Source organism: Eleutherodactylus coqui, chromosome 1 (assembly GCF_035609145.1).
Source record: "Eleutherodactylus coqui strain aEleCoq1 chromosome 1, aEleCoq1.hap1, whole genome shotgun sequence".
Taxonomy (NCBI): domain Eukaryota; kingdom Metazoa; phylum Chordata; class Amphibia; order Anura; family Eleutherodactylidae; genus Eleutherodactylus; species Eleutherodactylus coqui.
The window spans coordinates 38,572,425-38,596,005 of record NC_089837.1 but is presented as its reverse complement, the minus strand read 5'-3'; the positions used below and the strand labels follow the sequence as shown (position 1 = coordinate 38,596,005).

Below are 23,581 nucleotides of genomic sequence, written 5' to 3'. Positions count from 1 at the left end.
AGTGCCAAGTACCAGATAATATAACATAGTACCCATGTACACCGAATGGGGGACGTGAGACAAATTTCCTGTGCCGGTACATTCCTGTCCCGGGAAGGTGACAGCACTGATGGACGTCTCAGCAAGGCCTTTGAGGATATAATACACTGCAGGGCTCAAAGGGGTTAAAGACACTGCAGGAAATTTATGAACAATGTCTAGAAATAAAAAAGTGTTGTCCGTAGCAACCAATCACAGCGCAGCTCTCATTCCTCACGGTGATCTTGAAAAATAAAGTTTTTTGTCTACTTGGGAAAGAAAAGGTCATTTTGCTTTTAGACGCTTTCATAAATCGTGAATGATTCCAACTCATCTGCAATTTCCTCTTCCCCTCGCACATCACAAGAGCTCCGCCCCCTTATATACTGATCACATGACGGTGACATCATCGCAGGTCCTTCAGCTATTGCAGTGTAGCAGGTCCTGGCCCCTGCTGTTGTCTCTGTTATCAGCCAGAGGATATATATATTAGACCTTCACGTGTGACTCCGGCCAGCAGGTAAGAGGCGACGGAGGGTCTTGTGGGGAGGTCAGACACGGTCCATGTGGTTATTACTACAGGGGTGCGGGGGAGGAATGTATGAAGGTCCCAGAGGATGGATGGCGGTGATATACAGAGCTGTGGAAGTGTTCCTGGCCGCTGGGGAGAGAACGCTGCGGAGGAAGAGCGCTGATGAGGCCGGAAGGCCGGTTTCATGCGCCGCCACAAAATCGCAGCAATAACGCAGTAATTTAGCTCATGAGATGTCTGAGTGTCGGCCATGCTTCTCACAAAGACATCGCTGCAGAGGGGCTCTCTAATGGTAAAAACGCATCGCACGAAAATCGCAAGTTGGTGAGTTGGGATGTGATAAACAGGCGACTCCATAGGGAAACACGGCCAATAAAGATCGAGCAGAAGATAGAAGATCGGACATGCTGCGATTATTATTATTCCTCTGCACAGCATCGCATGAGTGAAAACATCCCAAATGTGAAGGAAATCCCTGAAAATCACGGGCTTCATAACTCTGCATTTTAATGCATTCTCTCATCACGCAAATTTATCGCCCGTGTGAAACCGGCCCAAGTGTTACGCCGCCTGCACACCAACAGATCTGCATTGTGGAATCCACGGTCGGCGCCGCATTGCGGATCATCAGCAGATATCATTTGTTACATGCTGCCGAAAAGTGTTTCTTCCTGCGCACTCGCCGAATCGAATTGCAGGGAAAATCGCAGCCTGCACCATTTTAGTGCGGATTCCGCACAGACTGCTTCAATTGGGGAAGGTCGGGGATTCTGCGTCATCAATCTAGCGACGGCACGAGAAAAATAAAAAAAAATTTAAATGTGTGCTGCGCATGTTTGATGGCGGATTCACTTGCAGTAAAGATAAAAGAAGACAAGTATGCAGAATCCGACCCGTCCGTGTGCCGCCGGCCGTAGTTATTGTTTTTGTTAATTAACACAACACAAAGTGACTGAACAAAACAGAAATGTATTCCCATCAGTATTCGGGGTGACGCCCCCCACCTTCACAGCAGCATCGGTTCTTCTAGGTATACTTGCACACAGTTTTTGAAGTAACTCGGCAGGAAGGTTGTTCCAGGCATCTTGGAGAACTAAGCCCAGATCTTCTGTGGATGTCGGCTCGCTCCAATCCTTCTGTCTCTTCATGTAATCCTAGATAGACTGGATGATGTGAGATCAGGGCTCTGTGGGGCCAAATCATCACTTCCAGGACTCCCTGTTCTTCCTTACACTGAGGATAGTTCTTAATGACATTGGTGGATGTTTGTGTTTGTTGTTCTGCTGCAGAATAAATGTTCATCCAATCAGATGCCTCCGTAATGGAATTACATGATGAATACATATCTGCCTGTATTTCTCAGCAGTGAGCACATTAATCCTGACCAAATCCTCAACTGTAAACTTACAAGGATCTTCCACTATCCTTCCCTGCTGCCTGCAGACACTCATTATTGGACCGCTCTCCACCATGCTTCACTGTTGCCTGCAGACACATTATTGTACTGCTGTCCACCATGCTTCCCTGCTGCCTGCAGATACTCATTATTGTATAGCCCTCCACCAAGCTTCACTGCTGCCTGTAGACACTTATTATTATACTGCTCTCCACCATGCTTCACTGCTGCCTGCAGACACTCATTATTGTACCGCTCTCCACCATGCTTCACTGCTGCCTGCAGACACTTATTATTATACCGCTCTCCACAATGCTTCACTGCTGCCTGCAGACACTCATTATTGTACCGCTCTCCACCATGCTTCACTCTTGCCTGCAGACACATTATTGTACTGCTCTCCACCATGCTTCACTGCTGCCTGCAGATACTCATTATTGTACAGCCCTCCACCAAGCTTCACTGCTGCCTGTAGACACTTATTATTATATTACTCTCCACCATGCTTGACTGCTGCCTGCAGACACTCATTATTGTACCACTCTCCACCATGCTTCACTGCTGCCTGCAGACACTCATTATACCGCTCTCCACCATGCTTCACTGCTGCCTGCAGACACTCATTATTATACCGCTCTCCACCATGCTTCACTGCTGCCTGCAGACACTCATTACTGTACTGCTCTCCTCCATGCTTCACTGCTACCTGCAGACACTCATTATTGTACCGCTCTCCAGCCCTTCGGCAAACATGCTGCCTTTTGTTATAGCGAAATATGTCACATTTTGACTCATTAGTCACGAGCACCTGTTGCCATTTTTCTGCACCCCAGTTCCTATGTTTGCATGCATAGTTCAGTTGCTTAGTCTTTCTTGTACATGAAAGGTGTGACTATTTGGACATAATTCTTCCGTGAAGACCACTTCTGACCAGGCTTCTCCAAACAGAAGATAGGTGTACCAGGGTTCTAATGGTTCCTTTCAGCTCTTAGCTGCTTGTGCTGCAGGACATCTTTTAATTGCAAAGGGCAGTAAGCACAATGTGTTTTACATCTGCTGCAATAAGTTTTGATGACTGAGTTTATAGTCCTCAATGTCGGCTATTTCTTTGTGCCTCTTCTAAATAGTGTGAACAGCCGATCTTGAACCCCAGTCTGCTTTGAAATCTTTTCCTGGGAGAAACCTTGCTGATGCAGTATAACTATCTTGTGTCTTGTTGTATGATTTGTCACATGTAACTGTCCTCCACAACCTCACCTTTCTAGCAGAGTTTGACTGTTCCTCGCCCCGGTTTAAGCCTGCTGCTCAACTGTTTCTTTTTTTAGTTGATGACTGTATTTCAACCAACATATGAAAATAGTGATCATTATCACCTGTTTGGTTTAACCCCTTAACGACCAGCCCATAGTGTTTTTACGTCCTCCCGAAGTGGGCTTTATTCTCTGAGGACGTAAAAACATGCTTCCTGCAGAGAATAATGCCCCTCGGGCTGTGGACGTGACAGCTCCATGCTGTCGGTGTCCGCAGGTAGCTGACAGCATGGAGCTGTCATCCCGGGCTGTTCGGAGCCCCGCCCCCCCCCCCCGGCATTGCGATCGGCGCTATGCAATGGATAGCGCCGATCGCAAAAAAGTAAATAAAAGTGCAATAAAAGTTAAAGATTCAGCTGCTCTGATGGATCGGATCCATCGGAGCTGCTGAAATTACTCACCGATGTCCGCCGCATGACTCCCATCTGTCCCGATGCTCCGGGCGCCGTAGCTGTCCTTCTGCGCATGCGCGCCAGGCGGCATTACGTCAGCCGCATGCGCAGAAGGCCCGGCGGCGCAGGAGACTTAAAATCTCCTGGCTCCCGGCTCCTGTAGGTAGCCGGGAGGCAGGAGATGTCAGCGGGGACTGCGGTGAGCGGTCCCCGGTACTGCGATCGCCGTTATACAACGGATAACGACGATCGCGGAAAAGTGCAAAAAAGTGTAAAAAAGAAAAGTTTCACCTCCCCTCATGGATCGGATCCATGAGGGGAGGTGAAAATACTCACCTCAGGTCCGCCGATGTCCTCCGGCCGGTGTCGGGACCCCCCGCTGGCTTCTGCGATGTGCCGATGCGGCGCGCATGCGCAGAAGCCGGCGAGCCCGGCAAATTCAAAATCGCCCTGCACCCGGCTGTCACAGATAGCCGAGTGCAGGGAGATATGACTGGGGACCGCTGTATGCGCTTTCCAGTCATATGATCACCGTTATCCATCAGATAACGGTGATCATATAAAGTTAAAAGTAAAAAAAAGTTTAAAAAGTTAAAGTTTCATCTCCCCTTATGGATCGTATCCGTAAGGGGGGATGAAATTACGTACCCAAGGTCCCGGATTTGTTCCCTGGTGGGATGTTGATCCGCGGATCTTACCCCAGCTTCGGCGCATGCGCCCGTCAGCATGATGGCGGACGCATGCGCAAAAGTGAAAGATTGCCCAAGAAATATAAAATCTCCCTGCTGCTGGCTACAAAAGGTAGCCAAGAGCCTGGAGATGTCACGGGGAGCCGCGGTATGCGGTTACTGGTCACGTGATCGCCGTTATCCAATGCATAATGGCGATCACGTAAAAGTTCTTTAAAAAGTGGCAGTTTCATCTCCCCTCACCGATGCGATCGGTTGGGGGAGATGAAACATCTTCTCGGAGGCTTCCGCATTTGAATCCAGATGCGATTATCCTCCATGGACCCTTCCGGCTGCTGCGCATGCGCCCGCCGGCAAAATGCCGGACACATTCGCAGGAGCCGGGGAGCCCAGGATATTTTAAATCTCCTCGCTCCCTGCGACCAACAGTCGCTGAGTGCTTGGAGCAGTGACCGGTGGCCTCGCTGAGCGGTCCCCGGTCACATGATAAAGTAGCGAACTAACATTAGGCCGGTCACACATGACCGGAGAGGAATTACAGGTTCTGCATGCGATTGATCAGCGGTAATCCACGGATCAATCGCATGCATTGGATTACACAATTCCCCCCAATTAGCGGGTCGGAATTACGTAATCCACTCGCAGAAACAGAACACAGCATGCTATATTTTACCACGAATATCTGCGACCTAGAGCCCATTGTGCTCTATGACCGCGGATATACCCGCAGCCCATATGCAAACACATTGTGTACGGGCTGCGGGTACCCGGGTCATCTCTAAGCGACGGCACGGGAAATGCAAACAAAAAACCGCCTGTGTGAGTAGGCAGTTATGCGCAGTACATTACGCAACCGTACGCAGGGTCACAGCCGGGCTCACAGCTGGAATCCGCTGCAGGCCTCGGCAAGCGGATTCCGCCTACGGCCGTGTGAGCCCGGTGTTATTCAGACCGCTACCAGTAATCCGTAATTTACAAGAAGCCCCGGGAACGCTAGCCTTCCTGCAGTTCCAGGAGCAGCTTGTTGAGCGCCTTCTCTGTGAGACCGCTGCACCGCAGCAAGATTACAAAGCCCCACAGCGCCACTATCTACACCCCATCCCCGCCGCTGAGGTTACGAAATACCCCCCAAAATACATGAGAGGAGGGGGGGGGATACCCGGTTTTCTTGCCCCATGTGCCCAGCCCAACCAGCCTCCGTAATTACCCCTGTCTTCGGACATAAAGCGCAGTTTATATTAATACCTTTATCTAATATTTAGGGAATGCCAAAAAATGGGGATGGCGGGGGGGATTATTTTTAGGAAGTCAAATTTTTTTCCGTATAAGTGGGCAATGGGGCATGGAATTTATTCAGTTCTGCCCTGAAATCCAGCGGGCATTCCCTCCATTATGGGCCTAGCCATGTGTCCTGTAAGTAGATTAGGGCCACAATGGGTATGTTTCTGAACACGGGACAAACAGGGGTATCCATTTTGGGGTGAAAGTCTTCATTCCTATGTACACTGTTCAAAAAAAACAGTTTTTAAATTGACAAAATTGCCAAACAAATGAAAATCGTAATTTTTTCCTTTTGCTTTGCTTAGATTCATTCAAATACTTTGGGGTCAAAATATACAGTACACCCCTAGATGAATTTGTTAAGGGGTCTAGTTTTTAAAATGGGGTCATTTGTGGGGGTTCTCTATCGTTTTGGACGCTCAATGGCTCTACATGTGGGCAATGGGGACTGGAATTTATTCCGTTGTACCCTGAAATCCAACGGGTGCTCCTTCCATTATAGGCCTAGCTATGTTTCCTTTAAGTAGATTAGGGCCACAATGGGTATGTTTCTGAACACGGGACAAACGGGGGTATCCATTTTGGGGCGAAAGTCTTCATTCTTATGTACACTTTCCAAAAAAAACAGTTTTTAAATTGACACAATTGCCAAAAAAATGAAAATCGTAATTTTTTCCTTCTGCTTGGCTTAGATTCATTCAAAAACTGTGAAGTCAAAAAAGTCATCATACCCCTAGATAAATTCGTTAGGGGGTCTACTTTTCAAAATGGGGTCACTTGTGGGGGTTCTCCATCGTTTTGGTCACTCAATGGCTCTACAAGTGGGCAATGGGGACTAAATCTCCTTCAAGCAAAATTTCTGTTCCGAAAGCCACCGGTTGCTCCTTTCATTTTGGGCCCTATTGTGCATATAGACGTAATACTAGGGCCACAATGGGTATGTTTCTGAGCACAGGACAAACAGGGGTATCCATTTTGGGGTGCAAGTCTTCATTCATATATGTGCTGTACAAACAAACTGCTTTTAAAATGACAGAATTAACAAAAAAATGAAAATCGTAATTTTTTTCCTTCGGCTTGGCTTAGATTCATTCAAAAACTGTGAAGTCAAAAAAGTAATCGTACCCCTAGATAAATTCGTTAAGGGGTCTACTTTTCAAAATGGGGTAACTTGTGGGGGTTCTCCATCGTTTTGGTCACTCAATGGCTCTACAAGTGGGCAAGGGGGACTAAATCTCCTTCAAGCAAAATTTCTGTTCCGAAAGCCACCGTTTGCTCCTTTCATTTTGGGCCCCATTGTGCATCCAGACATATGATTAGGGCCACAATGGGTATGTTTCTGAGCACGGGAGAAACAGGGGTATCCATTTTGGGGTGCAAGTCTTCATTCATATATGTGCTGTACAAAAAAACTGCTTTTAAAATGACAGAATTACCAAAAAAATGAAAATTGTATTTTTTTTCCTTCGGCTTGGCTTAGATTCATTCAAAAACTGTGAAGTCAAAAAAGTCATCGTACCCCTAGATAAATTCGTTAAGGGGTCTACTTTTCAAAATAGGGTCACTTGTGGGGGTTCTCCATAGTTTTGGTCACTCAATGGCTCTACAAGTGGGCAATGGGGCCTAAATCTCCTTCAAGCAAAATTTCTGTTCCAAAAGCCACCGATTGCTCCTTTCATTTTGGGCCCCATTGTGCATCCAAACGTAAGATTAGGGCCACAATGGGTATGTTTCTGAGCACAGGACAAACAGGGGTATCCATTCTGGGGTGCAAATCCTCATTTTCATGTGTACTATAGAAAAAAGTCCTGTCTTTAAAATGACATATTTGCAAAAATATGAAATTTTTGTTTTTCTCTTCTAAATTGCATTGACTCCTGAAAAAAAAACTGTGGGGATAAGCTGCACTTATCTTTAATGGGGTCCGGACAGCGTTTTCCAGTCAAGTCAATGTGGTCCGTACGGGTCCATTTGACACTTCTCGTACTTCCATTCTTTATCTCCCAGAATAGAAATTGGACCAGAAGCAGGGCGCAGATGTGAATGAGTCCTTATTTTCTATATATGAACACTGCACGTTATCATTTCCCTTAAGCCCAAGACCACACCAGTGAGAGACCGTCTCCCATCCGGACAGGAAACGAGAACCTCCCAGATGTCTGTAAAGGCGGGCACACCCTTAACCTCCTTGGGTCCTGTCTGCTGTCCATAGGGCATGTTGGAGGGGGTAGCTGCTGCTTAGCTTCCTCTGCTCTTTCATGGATTCTTCTAGATCTCTAAAGGTGGTGGACTGCATATTCTCTCACCTATGTTTGTTTGTAGTCACTCCTTCCCAATCTGGGCTGGGTTGAGAGAATGGCTGTACTATTAGTCTGCATTGAACAAGTAACTCCTCCATATCATAGTATGGCTCTCTGCATTCTACTAGGGTCTACGGCGATTGAGCCTGGCCTGCAGTCTATCAGGTGTTGTATTATTGGCTTCCTTTTCAGTGAATAATGTCTGTTTTTTTCTCTCATCTCAGTGATTTTATAACCTTATAGCTTGGCCTATAGCATAATAGCCTTTATGTCTTTAATCTATAACTTCATGGCTCTGCCTACAGCCTGATAGCCCATTTGACTTTGCCTATAGCTTTCATGGCCTTCATAGCTTTACCTATAACCTCACGACTCTGCTGATAGCCTAATTTCATGGCTTTGCCTTATGGCCAGTTGTAGCCTTTGCCTTATGGCCGGTTGCGACCTTTGTCCTATAGCAGGTTTTGCGGTCTTTGCTTTATTGCCGGTTGTGGCCTTTTGCCTTATGGCCTGTTGTAACTTTGCCTATAGACTTTGGGGTTTTGCCTGTGGCCTTTGTGGGTTTGGCCTTTTAACTTTACTTTTCTATGGTCTATAGCAGTGATTGCAAACCTTTTAGAGACCAAGTGCCCAAACTGCAACCCAAAACCCACTTATGTATCGCAAAGCGCCAACATGTCAGGGGGCATTGCTTATCACGACGTATGATTTTACCCCCATCGTTATAAAAAGGACAGGGCCGCTTCAACATAGACAGGGTGCAGCTTTTGACTACTTTTTGGATGGGGAAATGCTGCGGAATTTGCCACGGTAATTACTGGCACATATAAACATACACCAGCGGCCCCAGCGACACCCCACGGTGGCCCCAGCGGCCCCAGCGACACCCCACGGCAGCCCCAGCGGTACTATTGACATCCCACAGTGGTCCCAGCGGTACTATTGACATCCCACAGTGGCCCCAGCGGTACTATTGACACCCAACAACGGCCCACAGTAATAATAGTGCCCCTTCCCCAACGAGACCCATATACGTACCCCATCCTCCTCTACTCGCCGCTGCTGCTAGCGCTGATGCCAGGTACACAGTGTGACATCAGTGTGTGCTGCCGGATGCCTCCCGTACTGGTGTATCTTGTCACCACCGGACGCTAGGGGTATGACAGGGTTTCCATGCAGGAACGCCCCTGTTACACCCCTAGCTTCCGATTGGCTCCCCTGCAAGCAGGTTCCAGCAGCAGCGTGTGCCAAGATTTTTGCCTGGCCTCCAGGGTTACGCCAGTGCCCCCACACTCATGACACAGTGCTCCGGGCCACCCCCACTGCTGACACTGTACTCCCAGCCCATCACACTCATAACAGTGCGCTCTTGGGTCCCCCTTCCCACTGTGGCCGCTGTCACTGTGCTCCCTGCTGTCCCACTCAATGCTGGCTGTGTAGGGCCATGTGCCCGGCTGCCACTGTCCTCCCCGCTGTTAGCCTGCATGCCGCCACTGTACATTGTTTCCCCCGTGCGCCGGCCCAAGGGGACACTGACAGCGGGGGACCCGTCCCGCCGGCAGAGCATGTAGGGAAGATGCTGGGCTGCCACTGCAGTGGAGAAGGGAGCGAGCCAGGGACACTGACAAGGCAGAGAGGGAAGACCATCAGGGAAAGCTAAGGGAGTACGTCGAGGACATGTCTCACCTGCCAGGGCCATTGGTCCTTCCTGCCCCTGCCAGTATTCAGTAAGTGGTGAGCAATCGATGACTCTGCGTGCCAGCAGAAAGGGCTCTACGTGCCGTCTCTGGCACGTGTGCCATAGGTTCGCCACCACTGGTCTATAGCCTTTGGGCTTTGCCTATACCCTTTTTCTTTTATAATTAGGGCGTCTGTGCCAGACCTTGGTCTAGTATAGGTGAGGCCCACATGCCACATGTTAGCCTGTTGTTTTGTGACTGCTGAGCATTGCCTACGGCTCTATGATCTGCCTGTGACTTATAGCCTCTAGGCTCTGCCTATGCCCCGTTTACTCATATCCTCTGTGTTGGGCTGTTGGCCGGTGACCTCTGATTTGATAAGTGATCTTCAGTGGAAAGACAGTAGACGAAGCCTCTTTTTCCTCACCGCATATCTTCAGTAAGGTATCTATGGTAAAGAATACCTTTGGGAATTTGAAGTAAGACTGTTGTGATGATTACATAAGAACAAAATGCCAAATAGATGGAGGTTACAATTTACCTCCAATGGTGGATTTTTATATAAGAATCTTTCTTCCTGAAGTTGCCTCCTTATGTGGAATAGTTATAGGAGGGTTTATGCTTTGGAACATTTATTTTTGATAAGCTGTCTTCACGGATCCTCCTAACTTTAAAATCAAGAACTCAATCTAGAATCTTGGCTTGGATTCATTCTGAGTACAAGATATTGGGATCATACTTCCTAAGAACAATATCATAGTATGTTCCATAGTCTAGCTGGCTGTAATAGAGAAACCAGTAAAACGAGGTCTAAAAAGCTGGTATATATTCTGTAATTTGGAGCATATATTTGGCTGGCAGTTTTCATCATCAACAGGGAGTGTTAATATTTCAAGGCTACAAGTCAGTTGGAGTTTCTATATTGGTGGATTCTCCAATCCAATAAGAGTTATTAGCCATCTGTAGACTAATACCTCAGGCTATCAACCCTCCCTAGTTATTAATCTGGTTTAATCTCTCACTGGAGCTTAGGGTCGTAAGGGGAACACAAGAATACTTAGCGGTAATCCATTTTCCATGACAGCAACACTAATTTTGCTCCCTACTGAAGTATTTGAGTTACAAATAAATTAATACATTTTAAGTCTAAATGTAAATAAAAGGGATAGGCCTCAATTAGTCCATGGATCTTGCTACAGAACTGAGAAGGTGTAAGGCATGCCCACATTTAAAGAGATCTGGAAGGTCCCTGTTTCCTCTCCGGACAGGAGGTGGTCTCCCACTAGTGTGGTCATGGGCTTATGGAAAACTGATTACCGGTAAGTAATCTTGTTGTTTACAGTGTCCTGTATCCATTACACTGCTGGAAGCTACTACAGCAATCTCATGACTGTCATTGTACACATGATCACTTCAGCCAGTCACTGTCCTTAGCTTTCATGTCTGCATGAACGGCACTTGACCACCTAGGACAGTGATGGCCTACAGTAGTCACATGAATGATGAATGGCACATGACTGATGCAGAAACTTCTGGTACCGGAGTATGGAGGCACTTGGGGGTTAAGTAGGTATTTTTTACTGAAGTGATGCTACATCGCACTTTGGATGGTTTATCTTCTCTTCTATTGTCTTTGCGTTCCTTAAAGGAATGTTCCTAATTCACATAGGATATAACATGAATGTCTGATCAATACTGGACCCATGTCTGTAACCCACACTTATTTTGAAAACTGCCCGTCCCCTTAACCTCATTCTGGCTTACCACCACTGCCTGAGATTACCAAATCACCTAAATTGGCTGTTATACACCCTTTTTATTTAAGTTTCATAGAAGTGAAAGGGAATTGCATAAACAGCGTAGCACAGCGAACTGCCGGCAGTACCAGAACCCTCCGGTTTATCCAGTTCTCTCGTATTCTCATCCAAAGCAGTCCTTCTCCCGAATGACCCACCAAAGATGGATGAAGAAAGAAATGATGTTACCATAAGAATATTAAACTTCACCATGGAGATCATCTACCTGCTGACCGGAGAGGTAAGCTTTTCTGTATTTCTATGATCTTTATTGTATTATGTAACAAGTCAGACTAAGGGAAGAGCAAGTCCATTCTAGGAAGTAATAGAAACAGTCCAGTGTCCGGTATAACGGCTTCCAGACCTTCCAAGTGAGGGAGAACTAAAGAACTGAACAGCAGAAAATGTGAAGATCGACCACCAATATGGTCAGTTCTGTGTGGTGGGAACCAATGCACTAATAGTAATGTTGTAGTAGCAATGAGAATAGTAAGTAGGCTGAATGTAATGTGGAGGAAAGGAATTAAAAGAATTACCCAGCCGGAGTTTGGCCTCGAGACTTGAAATTTTGTCACTAATTTTGACATCTATACAGACACATAGAAAACTGGTGACAGGAGGAGCCCAGGGTCCATCTAGCCTGCTCTTATATTATTTCAATTTTTTGTTAGAATAGATATATATTTTATCCAGGTAGATTTACTATCACTTACTGTTGATTTCCCAACCACTTTTGCCGGAAGTTTCTTTCCAGCATAAACTACTCTTTCAGTAAAGTAATATTTTCTGGCATTGCCTCTCATGTTCTTCTCCACCAAATACACTGGCTGTCAAAGAAACCAAGCACCTAGAAGTAGTGTTGCTCATCTTGATCGATTAGGTGGTAAAATCATCAAGATTTTTGCAAAATCAAACTGGGTTTGAACCAATACTTGAAATAAATCATGGGAAAATTGAATTTCCCATAATGCCTGCTGCAGAGGTCAGTGTGCAGCCAATCAGCAGCCAGGGTGTCTTGATGATGTCACCAAATGTGTCTTTGAAACCGCAGCTGATGACAGAAGAGTGGTCATCTGTAAGATCTGCGGTAAGCATTTAAAACATGGCAAGAATGTAAAAGAACCTCAGCACAACTTGTATGAACAGCCACATGAACTGCCACCACCCACACTGCCTTGGAGAGCCCACCTGTTCCAGAGGTTAAAGAGTCAGCCTCATCCTGGTCTCTACTCCTACGTTCTTTAGTGGTCTCTTCCTTCATCTCCCTCCTTGTTCATGCAGTAGCCTCTGAGCACAGAGAGGCAGTTTTGTGTAGGGGCAGTAACATGGCTACTTCAGGCCTCTCCTCTGCTCTGATCGGAGAGCAGAAATTGAATGGCCACCATCATCTTCACTGACATTGACATCTACCCCACATTCCAGAGTGTCCCAGGTCAGCAGCCATCCCTCTATCCCACAGCGCCAACTATCCATGATCACAGAGCCTGAATGCAAGCATTGCACTGTTGCTTGTAATGGAAATGCTGCCCTTCAGATGCTTTCAGCAATGAAATGCTCCATGCTAACCAACAGTACCAGATGCACAACCACCATTTATTTGCTCAAAAAGCCATTCCTGCACTGCATATTCCTGGCATTGAAGAACGCTGTCAGTGATGGGGTTCACCTGAGCAGCATGCATGGCCAGTGGTGATACATATCCCTAACAGCACATTGGGTCATTATCCTACAGGTGGGGTATGAAGCCAAAAGGGGTGGTCCACATTTCATGGTACTCCGAGAGTTGTGATACATTCATCCTTGTCTGTCCCCTCCTGACCTTACTCCTATGCCTCCTTCACTTTCTCCACCTCTCCATATGACCTTTCAACAGCTTCCACATTGACACAAAATCCAGCCTCTATCTCAAGCAGTCCCATTGAAATGATTGGAGTTGCAATATGCATGCTTGGCTGCCAGATGTATCACTAGATCACAATCTCTCACTTTCTACTTCAATTCTCTACCTGTCTCCCTCCATACCCAGAATTACACGATGGTGAAGAAGACATCGGCTGACGGTACGACTCCGAACAGCCATCTCCATGAGTCAGGAGGATGGAGCAGGGGCCAGAGCCCGATCACAGTGACTCCTCCTCACTTACCGATACATGAGCAGAAGATCCTAGAACTCACCAACAAGATCACTGAGCTGCTGACTGGAGAGGTGACACTGCTGGGAATGTTGGGAAATTATACAGTAACAGCACTAGTACTGTCTAATGACAGTATCATTGTGTGTGTCAGGTGCCTATAAGGTGTCAGGATGTCACTGTCCATTTTTCCATGGAGGAGTGGGAGTATTTTGAAGGACACAAGGATCTGTACAAGGACATCATGATTGAGAACCACCATCCTCTTATATCACAAGGTAAGAAGATACAGATATACTATTGACATTATTTTTTTCAACTGTCTTGTTGCCCTTTACTGTGGGCACAGGGAAGCAATAACGGTCATGTAAAGGCCTTAGTGCTACAATGTACAAAGCTACTTTACTCATTCTACCACTTGACTCACCCACTACTTGCTCAATTACTTGACTGTTTACCTTACCAATGTGTTTAGATTGGTTAAGTGGACACACTTTTCCTGACTCCAATCTCTACCTGACTTATATAAACCTGACATAAGCAACATTTTTTTTGGCGGTAACTAAGAAATGATGTTTATATACCACCACTGTGCAGGTGAACTCCATGGTGACATAAAGCTCCATGTTGCCTACACATTTTGAACAGTTTGTTCTTAGTTTGAAACGTGTAGGGAAGATGCAATTTTTATGCCTGTAAACAAACTTATTTTAAATGAAAGTGAAGAAATAAAGCCCTTCACAGGTATAGACTAAAAGAATATAGTTTATTAGAAACTCTTAAAAACATATACGGGCTGACTAACAGTACTAACATACATTAACACAAAAAAGAGGAGAAGATATATTTAGGTGCAAGTTTGAATTATGCATCCAATGTCTCCAATGTAGATAATGGTCACAATAGCATGGTCAGTATAAGTGGATAACTTTAGTGCATATACAGAGTTCCTGCACTGAATGACTGGTGACAGTCGTATGTAGAGGTCGCAGAGAACTACGGCTCTGAATGACTGGTGAAGTCACAGAGAAATACGGCTCAACGCGTTTCTCCGCTCGCTTTAGAGCGGTTCATCAGGAGCCACAGATGTATATTTGACCAAAAAATCTTTAGTGGGATTAATAGCGTCAATCATTTAATTGACTAAGCTATCTTCCTCTTTTAGGATATATAATCAGTAGGATTAAATTGGCAAGAAAGTGGGTTGTCTGCGAAGATGTCGCCAAAAGGTATATATATATACCAGACACCGTTAGACAAAAAGCCAGCAGGGTACGATGGTATAGTGGCTACGTTGGTAAAGAAGGAAGGAGGACTCAGATAAAGAACTTATGCATTGACAGTAGTCACAAGTCAGATGCGTGTTTAGATATGTCAGCTATAAGGGTCCTGTATTTAGCGCTGTATACCTATCCTCCTACAAGTGTTGCAATGTTAGCAGCACTAATGTAGAGTTTCTAGTCATATGCACTGACATTAATAGAAAGTCAGGTGCATGTTCAGATAGGTCAGCTAAAGAGGATCCTGTATTTAAAGCTGCATACCTATCCTCCTAAGAGTGTTGCAATGTCAGCAACACTAATGTAGAAATGCTAGACTCCTATCAAAAGTTCAGACAACCAATCTAATATTCAAGCAGGCAGCCAAAAATAGGCTTCAACAAATTTTTCTGCTCAAACAATAGGTCCCCAAGATAAGGCTACCTAGTGTGCCAAACATAGAGTAAAATAACAAACAGATAAAGCCTGTGGCCCTGATGGTGAGCCACAGGTAAATGGTTAGCTAGTGCAAGATCAGCGCTGCATATACCAGGGAGAGAACCTCCCTGTGGGAGGGATTTGATGAATACACCAATGAGGGCTGCTGAGAGGAGGAGATCTGTCAATCATTCTTAATCAGGCCAAAAAAAAAAAGTCATTCAGTGCAGGAACTCTGTATATGCACTAAAGTTATCCACTTATACTGACCATGCTATTGTGACCATTATCTACATTGGAGACATTGGATGCATAATTCAAACTTGCACCTAAATATATCTTCTCCTCTTTTTTGTGTTAATGTATGTTAGTACTGTTAGTCAGCCCGTATATGTTTTTAAGAGTTTCTAATAAACTATATTCTTTTAGTCTATACCTGTGAAGGGCTTTTAAGAAAAATTTACATATAGACTTCCCGTCTCTGTGATAAGCAATGAAGAAATAAAGCAGAAGCTTTTATTCCCCCATGTCTGAGTGCTGACATAATATTTTGTCAGTTCAACAATTCCAGCCATACCTGGTGAAGCGAAAGAGCTGGGTCTTAAAAGGCCAAAATCTACCTTATTCATATCTTTAGCTATTATTCATATGTTCTTTTCTTTAAAAAAAATGCTAACGAGCCCAATTTTCCTTGAGTTCCAGACTCAGTTAAAAGAATAACTCCTGTTTAAGAACAAGGCACCTGGACAATCCTTCAAGTCTAAGGATGCCGATAGGCTTTCAGAGTGCTGCTTCCTTTAGCCTATCCCCGCAACTGCTAGCGGTGTTTGCAGCAAGCATGTGAGGAGGAGGGGTACATGGTTTTAGTGCTTGATGTGACCATGTCAACCAGGGAGCTGTTTCAAGACTTACCACACAGTTTTAAGTTATTAATTTTATCTAACGTATAGGTGAAGCCAAAGAGGTCGTGCGTAAGGGGATTCTTTTTAGGTAGTCCATTTTATTCTTTTTTTTTAATGTGTTTTATAAAACATTTTTTAGACTAGATCGCTCATTCCTCACTAATCAATCTTTAAGGGTGGGATTCTTTTTAAGAGATCCTTTTATTTACATTTTCTGCTTGGTGCACAGACTTTCAAAAAAGGGCAGAATTATTTTGGGAGAGTTTGTAGACTCAAACAAATCTTGTTCTTTATCAATATTTTTTTTAGAATATTTTTTTGCACATTTAATTTCTGGACTTTAGAACTCACAAACTAATCTTTATGATTACGACAGTTAATTGTCTATTCCAGAATGTAAATGCCCCACAAGTGTCCTTGAAATTATAAAAATAAAAGAAATAACAATTATTACAGCGTTGCTCAAACAAAACATTAGCACATTCTTACTGGGCAACAAGCGCGGTCCATGCCACCTGTATTTGTAGCAGTCATGTAGTTCGTATATTTCAAACCCTAACCCTAACTTGCAAGCCCTTGAACCTGAAAAAGTGACTTAAGTTATGCTGAACTCAATAACTTGAGGTCATTAATTGCATAGAGAGCCCAAAACTATATAAAACAAATAACTCGGACAACTCCTTTAATTTAATAAAGTATCTTTATGATGTATGGTATAGATGGAGTGAAATTCTTAATCAGAATCTGTAATAAACGTTTCACCCACCTTGTTGAATTCATTTTACTTAGAATTTAGACTTTAAATTTTAGTTCTTAATTAAGTAATTTAGTTCTTAATTAAATTAAGGACTGTAGACTGTACAGACCTTATTAAAATATCAATGAATTAAGCCTGAAAAGCGTACATTATCTTGTTAAAAGTGCTTTCAATGCTTTTTGGAAAAATGGCACGGCAGTGTTTGAGGCAGTTTTTGTGGAAGGTTTTCATGCATATTTTTGAGTAAAAGTCAAAAGCGGATCGGGCATGAAGGAGAAGAATGTTCTAGCTTTATATTTCCAATTCATTTTAAATCCACTTCTGAGTTTAGTTTAAAGTAAAATCTCCTTGAGACCTTGCAGCCTTTTTTTTCTCCAAAAAATGTGTTTTGAACCAGAATTAAGTAGTTTTAGGCTGGTGTAGCAATGTAGTACTGGAGATTGTCGTTACGGGACCTAAGGGCAGATTGTTTGCGGATAACTCCAGCAGAAAAAGGATTATTTCTGCTCTGTAGTCAGTAGACACCTGTGTAGGTGTGTCTGCAGGTCATAAAAATGTTCCTGAACGCAGTGTCATTTGCAGCTCATTTTCTGATCCACTTCAGTGAGATAGTGAGCTCCTGCTGCCAGTCTGTGACAGCCATGAGTCTGACAAGGAAGTATGGCCCTTAGCCTAAAATATGGTATGATTAATGAACATTGATAATGTTGTGTGAAGGCATTAAGATTTGGTATGATAAATGGACATTCATAACTGTTAGATCTTTTGTTCAGACTTACTTCCCTCTCCCTGGTGCTGGCAGATGTGGGCGTCGTCCTACTCTCCCTGTAAACTGAGCTTTCTTACCTGCTTCCAGAACTGCTATGGTTAATTACTCTAGCTCTTCTCTGCTCAGCTGTAGGCTCTTTGCCAATCTCCTTCCTATATAGCTGTGCTGGGACTCCACATCAGTGCTGCAGAGCTGATGTTGTTTCAGACCTGCTCTCTGGCTTCCAGCATAGAACATGTTTGTTCAAGTTATCCTGTTTGCATTCTGTGTCCTGCGCTTTGTCATTCTGTCCTTTCTTGCATCCCTCTGTCTATTGTCTTCCCCTGTGCCTCTGTTTCCTTGCAACCTGTCTCTTTATTCCTACCAGTCCTGGTCTGTCTTTTGTTGTATAGGTGTTCTGTCCTGTGAGGGTCAGCTAGCACCTAGAGGAAGCCTGTCGCCAGGTAAAGTGCAGGTACTCTGTTTTGTCAGCCTAATAGGACTGTTATAAAATTTGTCCACATTTGTAGTTTGAAAAAGGAATTACAATATCAAATTTTAATTCTAACAGATAATCCTAGTGAGAATTCTGATGGAAACTCCATGTCATTGCTAAATTATAAAGTAAAAGAAGAAGATATTGTGCAGCACTCTTTAGGAGAAAACCTCATTAACTTCCATGTACATCCAGAACTTGACAGTACAGATCTATCATATGATCGCAATAGGAACTCTGATGGAAACGTCATGTCATCAGTAAATTATAAAGAAGAAGTAGAAGATATTGTGCAGCGCTCTTTAGGAGAAAATCCCATTACACTTAATGTTCATCCAGAACTTGATGGGACACATCTATCATATGATCCCAATAAGAACTTTGATGGAAATTTCATTCCATCGCTAAATTGTAAAGTAGAAGATGAAGACCTTGTTCAGCCCTCTTCAGAGGAAAACCCCATTGTGCTTAATGTACATCCAGAACTTGATAGGACAGATCTATCATATGATCCCAATAGGAACTCTGATGGAAGCGTCATGTCATCAGTAAATTATAAAGAAGAAGTAGAAGATATTGTGCAGCGCTCTTTAGGAGAAAATCCCATTACACTTAATGTTCATCCAGAACTTGATGGGACACATCTATCATATGATCCCAATAAGAACTTTGATGGAAATTTCATTCCATCGCTAAATTGTAAAGTAGAAGATGAAGACCTTGTTCAGCCCTCTTCAGAGGAAAACCCCATTGTGCTTAATGTACATCCAGAACTTGATAGGACAGATCTATCACATGATGCTAATATGGACTCTGATGGAAAATTTATGTCATCACTAAATTGTAAAACAGAAGATGAAAATATCATGTATCACTCTTCAGAAGAAAACGTTATTACCAGTATTGTTTATCCAAAACTTGAAAGTACAGATTTATCCTATGATCCCTCTAATCATAAGGAACCTTCTCCTGACCAATCACAGAATTTTGCTACAAATACAGGTCAGAAAATGTTTCATGAATGTGGAAAACAGCTTACAAACAACTCAGGTTTTAGAAAAAGAATCAGTCACACTGGAGAGAAACTGTATTCATGTTCACAATGTGGGAAATGTTTTGCATATAAAGCAAGATTTATTAGACATGCTCGAACTCACACAGGAGAAAATCTAGTTTCATGTTCAGAATGTGTGAAAGGTTTTACGAGTAAATCAGATCTTGTAAAACATATCAGAATTCATACAGCAGAGAAGCCCTACTTGTGTTCAAGATGTGGGAAACGTTTTGCAGATAACTCAGAACTTGTTAGACATGAGAGAGATCATAAAGGAGAGAAGCCATTTTCATGTTCAGAATGTGGGAAATGTTTTCCAATTAAATCACTTCTTGTTAAACATCAGAGAATTCACACAGGAGAGAAACCATTTTCATGTTCAGAATGTGGGAAATGTTTTCCAATTAAATCACGTCTTGTTAAACATCAGAGAATTCACACAGGAGAGAAACCATTTTCATGTTCAGAATGTGGGAAATGCTTTACAGATAAATCTGATCTTGTTAAACATCAGACAATTCACACAGGAGAGAAACCATTTTCATGTTCAGAATGTGGGAAATGTTTTCCAATTAAATCACGTCTTGTTAAACATCAGAAAATTCACACCGGAGAGAAACCATTTTCATGTTCAGACTGTGGGAAATGCTTTACAGATAGATCTGATCTTGTTAGACATAAGAGAAATCATACAGGAGAGAAGCCATTTTCATGTTCAGAATGTGGGAAATGTTTTCCAATTAAATCACGTCTTGTTAAACATCAGAGAATTCACACAGGAGAGAAACCATTTTCATGTTCAGAATGTGGGAAATGCTTTACAGATAAATCTGATCTTGTTAAACATAAGAGAGATCATACAGGAGAGAAACCATTTTCATGTTCAGAATGTGGGAAATGCTTTACAGATAAATCTGATCTTGTTAAACATAAGAGAGATCATACAGGAGAGAAGCCATTTTCATGTTCAGAATGTGGGAAATGTTTTCCAATTAAATCACGTCTTGTTAACCATCAGAGAATTCACACAGGAGAGAAACCATTTTCATGTTCAGAATGTGGGAAATGCTTTACACATAAATCTGATCTTGTTAAACATAAGAGAGATCATACAGGAGAGAAACCATTTTCATGTTCAGAATGTGGGAAATGCTTTGCACATAAATCAAATCTTCTTAGACATGGCAGAACTCACACAAGAGAAAATCTATGTTCATGTTCCGAATGCGAGAAAAGTTTTACACGTAAATCAGATCTTGTTAGACATATCAAAATTCACACAGGAGAGAGGCCATATTTGTGTTCAGAATGTGGGAAATGTTTTATAGAAAAATCAGATCTTGTCCAACATCAGAGAATTCACACAGGAGAATTTTCATGTTCAGAATGTGGGAAAAGCTTCACTACTAATGTCAAATGTAGGGAGCATCAAAGACGTCACACAGGAGAGAAGCCGTATGCATGTCCAGAATGTGGGAAATGCTTTACAGATAAATCAACTCTTGTTAAACATAAGAGAACCCACACAGGGGAGAAGCCATTTTCGTGTTCAGAATGTGGGAAAGGTTATGTGCGGAGATCAGATCTTATTAAACATCAGAGACGTCACCACACGGAGGGGAAGACTTTTTGATATTCTAGATGTGGAATTTTACAAAGAAATCAAGTTTTGAAAACTCATTAGAAAAACCGTGTACTTATTTGGAATGTGGGAAATGTGAAGACAGAGTTTTAATACATCAGGGCATTCAGAGACATTGAACACTCAATAAGAGAGTTAATTTGTGGAATAGCTTTGATCTATCAAACATCCTAAATTATAGTTACTGCAGGTCTACTGTGACCGGGATCCATATGAAAATATATTGTGGTAAGTAAGAAAAGAAGCGCAGCCTTTACTTTTAAAGGTGACAAAAGTGGACCTAGAGCCAGCAACTAAAGTCAATCCTTTATTACATTAGATCAAAATTGTAGACAACAGGGAAAGCTTATGCATCATAGCTATTACAACTGCTTTATGCCAGATGCTATATAAATAATAAACTATGGTGCCACAGAAACATGTGAAAAAAATTAAACCTACAGTTAATGAGGCCACATGATATGGGCCTAGTGGTGCTTACTAAAGACATCTACTTTTCTGAATTAACAGGTTGTGTGACTCTTGCAAGCCAGTCAGTGTAGATATAACATGATTAGAGATGAGCGAACGCGTTCGTCCGAGCTTGATATTCGTGCGAATATTAGGGTGTTCGGGATGTTCGTTATTCGTAACGAACACCATGCGGTGTTCTGGTTACTTTCACTTCCTTCCCTGAGACGTTTGCGCGCTTTTCTGGCCAATTGAAAGACAGGGAAGGCATTACAACTTCCCCCTGCAACGTTTAAGCCCTATACCACCCCCCTGCTGTGAGTGGCTGGCGAGATCAGGTATTCGCCTAATATAAAAGTCGGCCCCTCCCGCGGCTCGCCTCAGATGCGGTGTGAGTTAGATGAGGGACAGTGCTGTTTATACCGGAGCTGCTGTAGGGAAAGAATTGGTAGTTAGTGTAGGCTTCAAGACCCCCCAAAGGTCCTTATTAGGGCCACTGATAGCTGTGTGTTGGCTGCTGTTAGCAGTGGCATTTTTTTTTTTCTCAAAATCGCCTCTGCAGACCGTTGCACCTGGCATTAGGGACAGAAGTGCTGCATAGGCAGGGAGAGTGTTAGGAGTGAGTGTAGCCTTCAAGAACCTCAACGGTCCTTTCTAGGGCCATATTTATCCGTGTGCAGTACTGTCCAGGCTGCTGTTGGCTGTGCTGCATTTTTTTTGGGCTTCTCAAAATCGCCTCTGCAGAGCATTCCACCCTCCATTGATACTGCAGGGAAAGAATTGTATAGGCAGGGCCACAACACAGTTATTATTCATAGAATATACGCAGTGCTGCCTTTTGGTGGGAAAAAACTGAAAACAAATCAATTTGTCCAGCCTCTGTCCGTCCTTACGGGCGGTGGAGACGTGTGAGCTGCATGAAGAACAGTGCTAAATCATACGCACCCAGCTACGCTTTACTGCTGGCTTCGCCATTTGCTTTCCTTAATTGGGAAAAAAAATACCTGCTCTGCCAGAGTTATAATAACTCTGCTACCCTCACGTTCTGTGACACATAAGCAGGGACACAGCACAGTTATTAAACTTCTCATGTTCATTGAATATACGCAGTGCTGCCTTTTGGTGGGAAAAAACTGAAAACAAATCAATTTGTCCAGCCTCTGTCCGTCCTTACGGGCGGTGGAGACGTGTGAGCTGCGTGAAGAACAGTGCTAAATCATACGCACCCAGCTACGCTTTACTGCTGGCTTCGCCATTTGCTTTCCTTAATTGGGAAAAAAAATACCTGCTCTGCCAGAGTTATAATAACTCTGCTACCCTCACGTTCAGTGACACATTAGCAGGGACACAGCACAGTTATTAAACTTAGATTATTCATTCACTAAAGGCAGTGGGGCCGTTCGTTTTCCAAAAAGTGCAAAAATAATATTTGGCCTGCAGTCTTGCGCCAATTTATTTCCTGCCTGTGAAATCAAATCACTGGTAATACAGCATTACTACATCTGTACACTTATAAAGAACCCCAGTCAGACTGGGGCATGCAGTGTGGGCCGAAGCCCACCTGCATTAAGCACGACATTACTACCTCAGCTGTGTTGGGCAATGCAATGGGATATTTCTGTGTACCACCGGTGGGTTCCAGGGAGCCACCCATGCTGTGGGTCGACAGGGACTTCACAATAGGGAGTTGTACCTGCCTGTGTCTATGAATTAAAAAGCCCGGTCTGACTGGGGCATGCAGACACCTTGACAGAATGAATAGTGTGTGGCACATAGGTTCCCCATTGCTATGCCCACGTGTGCAGCTCCTGATGGCGGTGGCACAGGATTCTATTTCTCATTGCTTCTGTACAGCATTGTGGGCTATCGCTCCGCCACTTTTAAAGAGGGTCGCTGCCTAGCCGTGCCAACCTCTGCAGTGTGTGCCTGCGGTCCCTCGTCATGGCAGACGCAATTCTAAATAGACATGAGCGTGGTGTGGCATGAGGGCAGCTGAAGGCTGCCCAGGGACACTTTGGTGTGCCCTGTGGGGGGGAGGGGGGGCGGTTGGTCAGCATGTAACCCAGGAGAAGTGTCAGTGGAGTGTCATGCAGGCAGTGATTGTGCTTTGTTGGAGGTAGTGTGGTGCTTAGCAAAGGTATGCCATGCTAATGAGGGCTTTTCAGAAGTAAAAGTTGTTGGGAGGGGGGGGGGCCCACTCTTGCCGGTATTGTGGCTTAATAGTGGGACCTGTGAACTTGAGATGCAGCCCAACATGTAGCCCCTCGCCTGCCCTATCCGTCACTGTGTCATTCCCATCACTTTCTTGAA

The 23,581-nt window shown here is 43.9% G+C and overlaps 1 protein-coding gene across 2 annotated transcripts in view; it reads left to right on the top strand.

Moving 5' to 3' along the window:
- LOC136607684 (zinc finger protein 271-like) overlaps window positions 1-21,352 on the top strand; it is a 521,708-nt gene extending 500,356 nt beyond the window's left edge. Inside the window, exons 1-4 of one of the 2 annotated variants that reach the window (XM_066589057.1) lie at window positions 11,447-11,634; window positions 13,420-13,599; window positions 13,680-13,803; window positions 18,201-21,352. In XM_066589057.1, coding sequence (XP_066445154.1) covers window positions 11,557-11,634; window positions 13,420-13,599; window positions 13,680-13,803; window positions 18,201-20,812 — 2,994 coding nt within the window. In that variant the 5' untranslated portion in view covers window positions 11,447-11,556 and the 3' untranslated portion in view covers window positions 20,813-21,352. Of the gene's footprint in view, window positions 1-11,446; window positions 11,635-13,419; window positions 13,600-13,679; window positions 13,804-18,200 lie in introns of those variants that run through there. The other variant, XM_066589056.1, reaches the window with a different exon arrangement.
- The last annotated feature ends 2,229 nt before the right edge of the window (window positions 21,353-23,581 follow it).